The sequence below is a fragment of the Phyllobates terribilis genome, unplaced genomic scaffold (assembly GCF_046119375.1).
Source record: "Phyllobates terribilis strain yellow unplaced genomic scaffold, ASM4611937v1 Scaffold_5__5_contigs__length_657084704, whole genome shotgun sequence".
Taxonomy (NCBI): Eukaryota; Metazoa; Chordata; class Amphibia; order Anura; family Dendrobatidae; genus Phyllobates; species Phyllobates terribilis.
Genome location: NW_027362765.1, coordinates 170,933,528 through 170,946,760, shown reverse-complemented (window position 1 = coordinate 170,946,760; position 13,233 = coordinate 170,933,528). Strand labels below are relative to the sequence as shown.

At 45.4% G+C, this 13,233-nt stretch overlaps 1 protein-coding gene across 2 annotated transcripts in view; it reads right to left on the bottom strand.

Annotated features, from left to right (window-relative positions):
* FBXL20 (F-box and leucine rich repeat protein 20) overlaps window positions 1–13,233 on the bottom strand; it is a 47,346-nt gene that overhangs the window by 21,967 nt on the left and 12,146 nt on the right. For both annotated transcript variants that reach the window (XM_073683417.1, XM_073683418.1), the window contains exons 2-6: window positions 13,032–13,093; window positions 12,866–12,920; window positions 8,370–8,444; window positions 8,181–8,275; window positions 5,581–5,649 (exon numbers count right to left, since the gene is read on the bottom strand). In XM_073683417.1, coding sequence (XP_073539518.1) covers window positions 5,581–5,649; window positions 8,181–8,275; window positions 8,370–8,444; window positions 12,866–12,920; window positions 13,032–13,093 — 356 coding nt within the window. The remainder of the gene's footprint in view (window positions 1–5,580; window positions 5,650–8,180; window positions 8,276–8,369; window positions 8,445–12,865; window positions 12,921–13,031; window positions 13,094–13,233) is intronic.

Here is a 13,233-nt window from a genome sequence, read left to right as displayed (position 1 = left end):
TACATAAATAAAAATCCCTCCGTTCTTGAGAATGGAGAGGATTTTTATTAAGAGGTAACCTGCAAAGCTGCTTTATTTAGAAACACTTTCCAATTTTACCCATTTAAAAATATGAACCAACACCTTTGATTGCATAACATCTTAAGAAGCTTGTACATTAGCGAGGATGCTCGGAAATAGAATTTTTTATTTTTTTTATTGCAGTAGAAACAGTACTACACTTGTCCATGGCCTGTGTCTCGACTATGCTGCATTAACCTTAATGGGGATTAGCTGCAATACCAGACACAGCCCATGTGCTGAAGTGGTGCAGTTTCTATAAAAAAAAAAATAAATAAATAAAGCATGCCCCTTTTCTAATCCAGATATACAGTACAGACCAAAAGTTTGGACACACCTTCTCATTTAAAGATTTTTCTGTATTTTCATGACTTTGAAAATTGTACATTCACACTGAAGGCATCAAAACTATGAATTAACACATGTGGAATTATATACTTAACAAAAAAGTGTGAAACAACTGAAAATATGTCTTATATTCTAGGTTCTTCAAAGTAGCCACCTTTTGCTTTGATGACTGCTTTGCACACTCTTGGCATTCTCTTGATGAGCTTCAAGAGGTAGTCACCGGAAATGGTCTTCCAACAATCTTGAAGGAGTTCCCAGAGATGCTTAGCACTTGTTGGCCCTTTTGCCTTCACTCTGCGGTCCAGCTCACCCCAAACCATCTCGATTGGGTTCAGGTCTGGTGACTGTGAAGGCCAGGTCATCTGGCGTAGCACCCCATCACTCTCCTTCTTGGTCAAATAGCCTTTATGTAACATACCTGGTGGCGGGCTTGCATAGTGCACCATCTCCCACTATGCAAGATCGCAAACTTGATCTTCAGTCCAGTCTGCTAGCCTGGCTTCTATTCATGCTGTCTGCTTACCTCTGTTCTGACTGCTTAGGGCGGCGGCCCGGTTACTTCCTGTTTCTTGTAGCTGCTGTGGGCACACCCCTAATGCGTCCCCAGCCTATTGCTGTCTGTCACTTGATATTTAAACCAGCTCCACTTTGAAGCTGGTGCCTGAGCAACTCTTACCCTCAGAGAGCTCCTAGCCTCTGATGTGCCAGGTCCCGTTCTGTTTTTCCTGCCTGTCCGCCTTCCTGGAGGCTGTATTCCCAGGCCTGTCTGAACACACTCCTAGCCTGTTCGTCCCGCCTTCTGGGGGCCGCATACCCAGACCTGTTATCTGTGTCTTCTAGCCTGTTTGTCCGCCATTCTGGGGGCCGCATACCCAGACTCGCTCCTGTATCTCGCTGCAGTGTCAGTTCCTGTCTCTCGCTGCAGTGTCAGTTCCTGTCTGAATACTCTCCTAGCCTGTTACCTGTTTTTTCCCTATGTCTGTACCTTCCCTTTTTCTGCAGAGTCTGAACCTGCACCTAACTCCTACTCGTAGTCGCTGTACTTCAGTTTGTGAGTTTAGAGTCCACTCGTTACTTCATTGCAAGTATCTTGTGTGTATCTGGTTCTGCCTTTCCCTTCCCGTCTGTTCCGTGTGAACAGAGCCCTGTCCCCTCAGCTCTGTCTTGCTCACCGCTCCGGCGGTATCTCTCTGCTCTGTCTTGCTCACCGCTCCGGCGGTATCTCTCTGCTCTGTCTTGCTCACCGCTCCGGCGGTATCTCTCTGCTCTGTCTTGCTCACCGCTCCGGCGGTATCTCTCTGCTCTGTCTTGCTCACCGCTCCGGCGGTATCTCTCTGCTCTGTCTTGCTCACCGCTCCGGCGGTATCTCTCTGCTCTGTCTTGCTCACCGCTCCGGCGGTATCTCTCTGCTCTGTCTTGCCCACCGCATCTGCGGTTCTGTTCCTGAGTCCCAGTCTGTACTGGACCCTATCCCGTCTGCACTCCAGCCGTGCTTGCCAGTACCTCCCCGTCTGTACGCCAGCTGTGCCTACCAATACCCACAAGTCTGTGTGCCAGCCTAACCTGCCTGTTCCTGTATTCCCCGGTGTGGGTCAACAGCCGTGTCCGAGGTCTGACCAGGAGTAGCACCTGGTCCCTCTGCTCGGTTCCTCCCTGGAGCACGGCGTCATTAGCCGTTGTGCGACCTTGGTCGGATTGGGTGGATACTTCGTTACGCCCCTCCGGGCACTCTCCGCTTCATGGCACAGGGGAATCACTAAATCACACACACGCCAATCAGTCCAGGCGTGTGCACAACAGTTTGCTCAGGCCATGGTTCCCGTTGAGCCCCACGGCCCTTCGCTCTCAGAGACATTTGAATCCTTGTCTGGCGAATACGTGCACCAAGAAATTTTTTTTTCGTAAGCTGATGTCCAGGCGATGTACGCACCAGTCCAAATGGAGCTATCAGCACTCGTTCCTGCGGATCCACCACGATACTATGGGGATCCAAAACGAAGTCGTGCGTTCGTAGAGCAATGCCTGCTGCATTTCAAGTTCTGTCCTCACTATTTTCCTACCGATCGGGTTAAAGTGGCATTTATGATGTCCTACCTAGCGGTTGATGCCTTGAAATGGATCAGCCCCCTATGGGAAGCATGGGACCCTATCGTCTTTGACCTGCAGGCCTTCCTGGCGGCCTTTCTAATGGTCTTCGATGACCCCAATCCTGAAGCCACTGCTATAGCTTCCCTTCCCAATATCCCGGAGCAGCCCCGATGGGTAATGTGTGTGGGTAACTCACCAGTTATCCAGCCTGAAGAGACTGCTGCCCGCCCAGAGTCCACACAGGATGACTATGTTCCACTGAATACTTCTCTTCCCAACCTCAAGAGGCAGTCCAGACGTGCAAGGCGTAGAGGCAAGCCATCACGCCAGGTTCTGTCCTCCAGCCTGTAGAAGCAGCTACCCACTTGAATCCATGAAGGTTGACCATGTTCTTCAGGCAAAGCAGAGGCCGGAACTCAGTCACAAGATCGGATTGCGGTCCCGCTGCGGTTGTTTGGGACCCCCTGACGGTCTTTGTCCAGCGACGGTTGGAGAATCCCAAGACATTAGGCCTGTAGGAGAGGCTGCCCTTGGCGTTTGTGTTTCCTCTCCACAGATGACAATGACTGTCTCCGTGGCAAGTGAAAGCCTTGGATTAACCGGAAGTTTCAGGCATAAAGCTTTGAAGAGTCAGTGTTTGATTCCCGTCCGAACACTCCAGAAACCGGTTTGGGCATTGACTGCGGAAGGACGAGCCCTACCCAGAAACCGTCAAAATATGTCTGTACAAATTAAGCTCCAGATTGGAGCATTACATATGAAGAAGTTCACATTCCAGGTGCTGACTGGCTTACCCACAGGTCGTCCAGAGCCAAGAGATCTAGTGCCCGCTCAGGTCTGGAGACCTTGCATGGTGTATCCTGGGGGACTGTTAAGGTACAAGGGGTGTCCAGTTCCCATAACTTCAGGACAGTCAGCAATGTTTTCTTCTTCTTCTTCTTCTTCACCAGATCTGCTAGTCGCTGACTCGCTGTGTGCTGAAGTCTCCGAAGGAAGAGAAGCGGAGGCAATGTCCCCACACAGTCTCGACGATTGTACCAATGATCTGGCTTCAGGTACCGTCCAGCCTCACAGACATGTCATCTCTGAAACCAGATTGAAGATGGTCCCAAAGCAAGGACCCTCCATCTCTAATAAATCTGGCCTTACGTCCATCGAGGCGGTGGATACCCCCAAGTCTCTGCACCCCTCCAACCAGGCGGAGGACCTCCAGTTGACTCCTGAATCCTCCGGGGTGCTACCTGATAACAAATGGAGAGAGACTTTCCTTCACCCTGTACCTGATACCTTGCCCACTTCATCCAGTGAGCTTGGCCAGGTGTACTCCGAAGCAGTGGTTATCCCCGAGTCTCTGCACCCCTCCAACCAGGCGGAGGACCTCCAGTTGTCTCTTGAATCCACCGGGGTGCTATCTGATAATAAATGGAGAGAGACTTTGCTGTGTGCTGTTCCTGGTACTTCACCCACTTCATCTGTTGCTGAGGATGGCTTGATGGGAGGAAGCATCCTAGTTACCAAGATGATGAGACCAGTTTCGTTTCCTCTAGTGGACAGAAGAGGTAATCCTCTTGAAGAGAAGGATTAGCCTCCAAATTCTCTGCGGAACACTCTTGCAGGATTGAAGAAGAGGGGGCATAAAGGGGGGGGGGTACTGTAACATACCTGGTGGCGGGCTTGCATAGTGCACCATCTACCACTATGCAAGATCGCAAACTTGATCTTCAGTCCAGTCTGCTAGCCAGGCTTCTATTCATGCTGTCTGCTTACCTCTGTTCTGACTGCTTAGGGAGGCGGCCCGGTTACTTCCTGTTTCTTGTAGCTGCTGTAGGCACACCCCTAATGCGTCCCCAACCTATTGCTGTCTGTCACTTGATATTTAAACCAGCTCCACTTTGAAGCTGGTACCTGAGCAACTCTTACCCTCAGAGAGCTCCTAGCCTCTGATGTGCCAGGTCCCGTTCTGTTTTTCCTGCCTGTCCGCCTTCCTGGAGGCTGTATTCCCAGGCCTGTCTGAACACACTCCTAGCCTGTTCGTCCCGCCTTCTGGGGGCTGCATACCCAGACCTGTTATCTGTGTCTTCTAGCCTGTTTGTCCGCCATTCTGGGGGCCGCATACCCAGACTCGCTCCTGTATCTCGCTGCAGTGTCAGTTCCTGTCTGAACACTCAGTTCCTGTCTGAATACTCTCCTAGCCTGTTACCTGTTTTTCTCTATGTCTGTACCTTCCCTTTTTCTGCAGAGTCTGAACCTGCACCTAACTCCTACTCGTTGTCGCTGTACTTCCGTTTGTGAGTTTAGAGTCCACTCGCTACTTCATTGCAAGTATCTTGTGTGTATCTGGTTCTGCCTTTCCCTTGCCGTCTGTTCCGTGTGAACAGAGCCCTGTCCCCTCTGCTCTGCCTTACTCACCGCTCCGGCGGTTTATCTCTGCTCTGCCTTACTCACCGCTCTGGCGGTTCCTGCCCGCTCTGCTTTGCTTACCGCTCCGGCGGTTTCACCCTGCTCTGTCTTGCCCACCGCTCCAGCGGTTCCTCTCTGCTCTGCTTGTCTACTGCATCTGCGGTTCTGTTCCTGAGTCCCAGTCTGTACTGGACCCTATCCCGTCTGCACTCCAGCCGTGCTTGCCAGTACCTCCCCATCTGTACGCCAGCCGTGCCTACCAATACCCACCAGTCTGTGTGCCAGCCTAACCTGCCTGTTCCTGTATTCCCCTGTGTGGGTCAACAGCCGTGTCCGGCGTCTGACCTGGAGTAGCACCTGGTCCCTCTGCTCGGTTCCTCCCTGGTGCACGGCGTCGTTAGCCGTCGTGCGACCTAAGTCGGATCGGGTGGATACTTAGTTACGCCCCTCCGGGCACTCTCCGGTTCATGGCACAGTGGAATCACTAAATCACGCACACGCCAGTCAGTCCGGGCGTGTGCATAACACTTTACACAGTCAAGAAAATACAGAAAAATCTTTAAATGAGAAGGTGTGTCCAAACTTTTGGTCTGTACTGTACATCATCAGATATCCAGAAAGGATGATTCGCCAACAAAGTCCACTGCGACATGGACCTCCCATATACTGCAGACTATTACTCACGTGTCAGTGATTTTGGTGCAGCCATTTAGATTTAATACCTCAATATTCCTACAATTCTGGGCAAATGTTCTGTAAGGGGAAAAAAATATGACTTTGTAAGTATTTAAAAAGGAGAGGAAAAGCATTGGAAATTATAAAAGTTTCCAGACATTTAGGAGTGTTTAAGATACTATTGAGCTTGTTGCCCAATTCCAGGGCTGGGACCCTCCTGTACACTAATCATAGAGTAGAGCGATCATCTGATGCCTCTCCTGAACAGTCAGGAAACCATTGAGTTCGGCAATCATTAACCAGAGTAGTAGAAATAAGAAGGTTACAGTCTGAGGCAGCCGATTGACCTCCCATAGTTAAGTTCTTGCTGGCAGAGCTCAGTGGTACAGAGGAAGGATAAAAATTATTGGGGTTCACAATCAGCCATTGCAAGGTCAGAGAAGGGCCAGGACACAGTCATATTAGGCTACGTGCACCATGCACAAACAGAATGTACACATGAAGTAAATGGCCATATGAAGGTGATAATCTCTGTGTTTGCAGAAGTATGAGAAAGTGCTTAATAATACAGTGCGGAAAATACTTATTTGATACACTGACGATTTTTCAAGTTTTCCCACCTACAAAGAATGGAGAGGTCTGTAATTTTTATCATAGGTACACTTCACCTGTGAGATACAGAATCTAAAAAAAAAAAAAAATAAATATTCCACAAAATCATTGCATGATTTTTACAGAATTTATTTGCATTTTATTGCATGAAATAAGTATTTGATCACCTACCAACCAGCAAGAATTCTGGCTCTCACACACCTGTCAGTTTTTCTTTAAGAAGCCCTCCTACTCTGCACTCATTACCTGTATTAATTGCACCTGTTGAGCTTGTTACCTGTATAAAAGACACCTGTCCACACACTCAATCATTCACAAGGCTGGGTTGGGCTACAGGACAATAGGCAAGCAACTTGGCGAGAAGGCAACAACTGTTGGCACAATTATTAGAAAATGGAAGAAACACAAGATGACTGTCAATCTTCCTCGGTCTGGGTCTCCATGCAAGATCTCGCCTTGTGGGGCAAGGATGATTCTGAGAAAGGTCAGGAATCAGCCCAGAACTACATGGGAGGACCTGGTCAATGATCTGAAGAGAGCTGGGACCAGTGATTCAAACATCACACTACACCGTCATGGATTAAAATCCTGCAGGGCATGCAAGGTACCCTTGCTCACGCCAGCACATATCCAGGCCTGTTTGAAGTTTGCCAATGATCATATGGAAGATCTAGAGGAGGCATGGGAGAAGGTCATGCGGTCAGATGAGACCAAAATGGAACTTTCCAATATCAAAGCCACTTGCAGTCTTTGGAGGAAGAAGAAGGATGAGAACAACCCCCATGAACACCGTCCCAAAAGTGAAGCATGGTGGGGGAAACATCATACTTTGGGGGTGCTTTACTGCAAAGAGAACAGGACGACTGCATGTGGTCACGTATCACAAGATTTTTACCAACAACCTCCTTCCCTCACTAAGAGAATGGAAGATGGGTCGTGGCTGGCTCTTCAAGCATGCCAATGACCCAAAACATACAGCCAGGGCAACTAAGGAGTGGCTCCGTAAGAAGTATTTCAAGGTCCTGGAGTGGCCTAGCCAGTCTCCAGACCTGAACCCAATAGAAAATCTTTGAAAGGAGCTGAAACTCAATGTTTCCCAATGACAGCCCTGAAATCTGAAAGATCTGGAGAAGATCTGTATGGAGGAGTGGGACAAAATCCCTGCTGTAGTGTGTGCAAACTTGGTCAAGAACTACTGGAAACATCTGACCTCTGTAATTGCAAACACAGGTTTCTGTACCAAATATTAAGTTCTGTTTTTCTATTGTATCAAATACTGATTTCATGCAAAAAAAAAATGCAAATTAATTATGTAAAAATCAAACAATGTGATTTTCTGGATTTTTTTTGGGTTCCGTCTCTCACAGTTGAAGTGTACCTACAATAAAAATTACAGACCTCTCCATTCTTTGTAGGTGGGAAAACTTGAAAAATCGGCAGTGTATTAAATACTTATTTTCCACACTGTTTATTGCGAGGCAGCAATTTCCAATACCCTGCCTTACCGCACAGTAGTTTGCAGTTTAAGGGCCCTTTCACACACACTGCATTTTTCACCAAGTTCAGTGGTCCACTCAGGGCTTACATTCGAACACCCCGCAAAACGGGTTTCAGCGTATGCGCCGACGGGGCCATTGACGTAGGCGTACATGTCCAAAAATGATGCACGACAGAGTACAGGGTGACTCCGTCTGTACCATTCTAGTCAATGGCCCCATCGGCGCATAGGCCCGAAACCCATTGTGCGGGGGTTTGGATGCAAAAACCAATGAGACCACTGAACGTGGGAAGAACGCAGTGTGAAAGCACCCTAAGGCATTTTGGAGTTTGTGGGTAGAATCCAATGTATAATCAGCTGAGACTCTCGGGGAAACCTATGAATTTCTACTGCGACTCTACATAGCGTTAGTCATGCAAATATACAAATAGCATATAGCAAGTCTCTGTCCTAAAGTCATCTTATTACAGTATATTCCACAATGTTGGTCCGCACATACCTCAGAGCATTATCCCCTACACCAAGGCATCCACGTAAACTGAGCTTGCGGAGGAAGCCCCCACATCTCTTTGATATATTCTCTACCACACGACCCTGGAACATATTAGTGATGACAAAAGATTGTGGAGAGATCAAAATATTCAACCTGATGGAAGGAAAGGACATGAAAAACTACTCAATTAATTACCTCTATGTCCCTCTGGAAGTCAAACAAGTCAATTCGCTGCCAGTTGCTTCCATCAAGTGCGAGGACATTCCAGGCCTGAAAGAAAAACCAATGATCTTAAAGGTGTTTATCTCTAAAATAAGACATCAGTTGGATCTATAAAAAAAATAAAAGTATATATCTTTGGCGCTCTTGGGAATAAAACCGAGAGGTCTGTAGCGAATTTAAACAAAACCACAGTTGTCCAAAAAATGCAAATTAAATAAATATAAAAAATTCGCGCTGAGCTGTCGGAGAAGAAGGAGGGAGAGAGATAAATTTATCAATAAAATCAATTTATTATAAATAGGTTAAAAGGTCTAAATAGCAATTCCAAGAAAATAATTATGAATGTGTCCCCAGAGGTGGGTAGATAAAAAAATCCAATTGATAGTAGCCAGTCAGGGTATCAGAGGGACCATAGATTAGCAATGATACCTAGAAGGGGGAGAGAGGGGAGGTGTATCAGTAGGGCATGTTTTGGTTCTTATTGTAGAGGTTGATGAAGAGAGATAATTACCTTCCTTGTATAAGAGTATTCTTATGTTGCGTATTCTCACCAGGGGTGATATCCAAGTGGCTAGAATATATAGGTGCCTATTTGTGCAAGAGATTTTAAAGAAATTATTAGTTAAAAAGTGTTACAATCGTGCTTATTTATGGTTTTAAAATCGTACTCTTTATGATTTTTAAACCCACAGGATACCTGGTATCGCAGTTCTGTGTATGATCCTATGGCGTTGATTAGAGATAAAAAAGGGGTCTTGAGGGAGGTAGAGCAGAGCGCTTAGTTAGCCTAGTTGCCCTAGAAGGAGATAGAGAATTGTAACTAATTCAAAATACATGCGTCACTGTATAGGTCTCCCCAATAGGTGGTAGTAGCGGGAGGAGGACCCGATACTAGTGTCCAATATATAGTTTATATAGTACCCAACGTTAATATGTGTCCAGTAGATGCACTATTAAGTAGAGTGTATAGTTGCTATCAAAAAGTGGTCAGTATCTCTAGCGGATATCAATATTAATCTTATGGCAAATGAGAGTCTTACAGCAATGAGAGTCTTACCTCCTCTTCGGTATAAATGATTGCAAGGGGCAGTAAGAGTGCAAGCTGGAAGGTGCGTTGCGGGTACTGCTGTTGTCCTTTAGTATATAGATGGTATCTGGTTTACCTCGTGGGTGGTTGAGTAGAGCGGCAGGAGGAAGCAGAGCCCCGGCCGGTGGCTATGTGCTTCCGTCAATATAACCTCGTTGGCGCGCAGATTCAGGTGGAGCCGGCAAGGCAAGAAGGACCTTGCGTGACGTCACTGACACGTGATTCCTCAGGCTACGGAGCGCTGAGAGAGCCAATTCCAATTCCGACGCGTTTCGGAAACGAACGGTTTCCTTCCTCAGGGATGGCTCTCAAAGGTGTACCTGCTGTTTATATACTTTATAGGCGGCCATTGTGGGAAGTCCTTCATTCCAGGTAGGAGGTCCTTCAATCATTGAACGCAAATAATTCAATCTCGCTGTTGAGACCCTTAGGTCTCAGAGTATCCATATTAAAAATCCACTGACTCTCAATTCTAGACATATACTTAATGTAGTCCCCTTGTCGCCAGTGTTTGGGGACAGTTTGAATACCGGTCACTTGGGTACCAATAATCCTCCCCCCATGTTTCATGGTGTAGTGTCTGGAGAGAGGGTGACCTGCAAATTTATTTTTAATATTTCTAAGGTGCTCGTTGATCCTTACATACAGAGGGCGTTTAGTGCGACCAATGTATAGCTTGTCACATGGGCACTTTAACCCATAAATCACTCCCTTTGTACAGCATGTAATAAAATCACTAATTGGAAGTTCAATGTTTTGATTTTTAATAGTTTTTTGTTTTTTCAATGATAGGCGTTTGCAAACAGAACATTTATGATATGGATAGAAGCCTGTGTGATTATTTGGGTGGGGGCCTTCCATATTATGGGAGTTAGTTATCATTGGATTTTTTACTGTTGGAGCAATTATGTTCCCTAGATTGTTAGCTCTTTTAAAGACAAATTTGGGATGTGGGGGTATTAAATCCCCAATGATTTTGTCCTCCTTCAGGATGCTCCAGTGTTTTCGGACAATTTTTTTTTTAATATCTTTGTATTGGCATTGAATTGGGTGATGATGGGGATGTCTGCCAAGGTTTCTTGATTCCTATTGTCCTGATTCATTCCATCATGTTTGGCTTTATCAGTTAGTAGATTTTCACGTTGTGATTCTGAGATAGTTTTATGAGTAGCTAACAAAAAGTCCTTTTTGTAACCTTTGTCCAAAAATTTTTTAGTAAGTATTTGCGCTTCCACCTCAATCAGTTTCCCTTGCGCAGTTCCTGTAGATTCTCATATATTGGCTTCTTGGGATGTTTAATAGCCAGTTTGGTAGGTGACAACTGTCTAAAGGTATATAGCCATTAACGTCAGTAGGTTTGGAGTAAGTACGTGTAAAAAGATGATTTTGTTCAATATAAATATCAATGTCTAGAAAATTCACTTGCTGTTTACTGACGTTAGAGGAAAATTCAAGGAAAAATTCATTAACATTAATTTCCAATAGAAATTCATCAAGTGACTTCTGGTCTCCGGACCAGATGAAAAAAATATCATCAATAAAACGTTGCCAGAGGACCAGATTCGCGTGTAGAGCCCCACCTGGGTAGATATAAAGATCCTCCCATCTGCCTACATATAGATTGGCATAACTAGGCGCGAATCTGGTCCCCATGGCAGTACCCCATTCCTGGGTATAGTAGTTCGTCCCATATTGAAAATAATTGTGGGACAAGATGAATTCCATACATTCTATAATGAATGTGATTTGTTCTGGGGGGGTATTGCTCAATTTGTTGAGAAAATAAGTAGCAGCTTCACAGCCTTTTTTAGGTTGTATTACTGTGTATAGTGATGATATGTCAAGAGTTCCCAGGATATAGTTGTCTTTCCAGGTAATCTTATTCAGCATGGTTAAAATGTGCTTACTATCCTTAATAAAGGCTGGGAGTTGAGGGACCAGATGCTGCAAATGGCGATCAATGAATCTAGAGAGATTGGATGTAAGACATTGGATCCCGGAAATGATAGGTCTACCAGGGGGATTTGTGAGGGATTTGTGGATTTTTGGAAGATAATAAAAAACCGTTCGTTTCCGAAACGCGTCGGAATTGGAATTGGCTCTCTCAGCGCTCCGTAGCCTGAGGAATCACATGACCATCACGTGTCAGTGACGTCACGCAAGGTCCTTCTTGCCTTGCCGGCTCCACCTGAATCTGCGCGCCAACGAGGTTATATTGACGGAAGCACATAGCCACCGGCCGGGGCTCTGCTTCCTCCTGCCGCTCTACTCAACCACCCACGAGGTAAACCAGATACCATCTATATACTAAAGGACAACAGCAGTACCCGCAACGCACCTTCCAGCTTGCACTCTTACTGCCCCTTGCAATCATTTATACCGAAGAGGAGGTAAGACTCTCATTGCTGTAAGACTCTCATTTGCCATAAGATTAATATTGATATCCGCTAGAGATACTGACCACTTTTTGATAGCAACTATACACTCTACTTAATAGTGCATCTACTGGACACATATTAACGTTGGGTACTATATAAACTATATATTGGACACTAGTATCGGGTCCTCCTCCCGCTACTACCACCTATTGGGGAGACCTATACAGTGACGCATGTATTTTGAATTAGTTACAATTCTCTATCTCCTTCTAGGGCAACTAGGCTAACTAAGCGCTCTGCTCTACCTCCCTCAAGACCCCTTTTTTATCTCTAATCAACGCCATAGGATCATACACAGAACTGCGATACCAGGTATCCTGTGGGTTTAAAAATCATAAAGAGTACGATTTTAAAACCATAAATAAGCACGATTGTAACACTTTTTAACTAATAATTTCTTTAAAATCTCTTGCACAAATAGGCACCTATATATTCTAGCCACTTGGATATCACCCCTGGTGAGAATACGCAACATAAGAATACTCTTATACAAGGAAGGTAATTATCTCTCTTCATCAACCTCTACAATAAGAACCAAAACATGCCCTACTGATACACCTCCCCTCTCTCCCCCTTCTAGGTATCATTGCTAATCTATGGTCCCTCTGATACCCTGACTGGCTACTATCAATTGGATTTTTTTATCTACCCACCTCTGGGGACACATTCATAATTATTTTCTTGGAATTGCTATTTAGACCTTTTAACCTATTTATAATAAATTGATTTTATTGATAAATTTATCTCTCTCCCTCCTTCTTCTCCGACAGCTCAGCGCGAATTTTTTATATTTATTTAATCAGTTGGATCTATGCACATCATCCGCAAAAAGTAATCCTCTTCACGGGGGCATTACTGGGATCTAACTACACCCGGGGCAACATCACAGGAGACAGTCATGGTCAAGGCGAAGGGATCGATTGATCTCACTGGTCTTCGCTTACCCTGGAGACTTGAGCACATCGACATAAGGTTACAACATCTAAAAATGAGAAGATCCTAATAAAAGAGAAAAAAAAAAAAAAGGTGTGACAATATGAACTGTCTCGCCAGAATGACTAGAGTAATGGGCGTTCATCCCCATTTTCATAGTAAAAGGCAATTTCTTACCTAAGCAGAAGCTCCTTTGGAAGCTTCTTGTTGATTAGAGCCTCATCATTGTTTGAGAACATCTGAAAGAAAAACAAGCAATAAAGGGTTAACAAAAGGAGTAAAAGGGCAAAGTTTCATGTGAAAGACTGAAAAAACATGGAAATACTACAGAAAATTCTGACACAGACCATCTAAAGCAATGCACAGGTGTAATCCTACA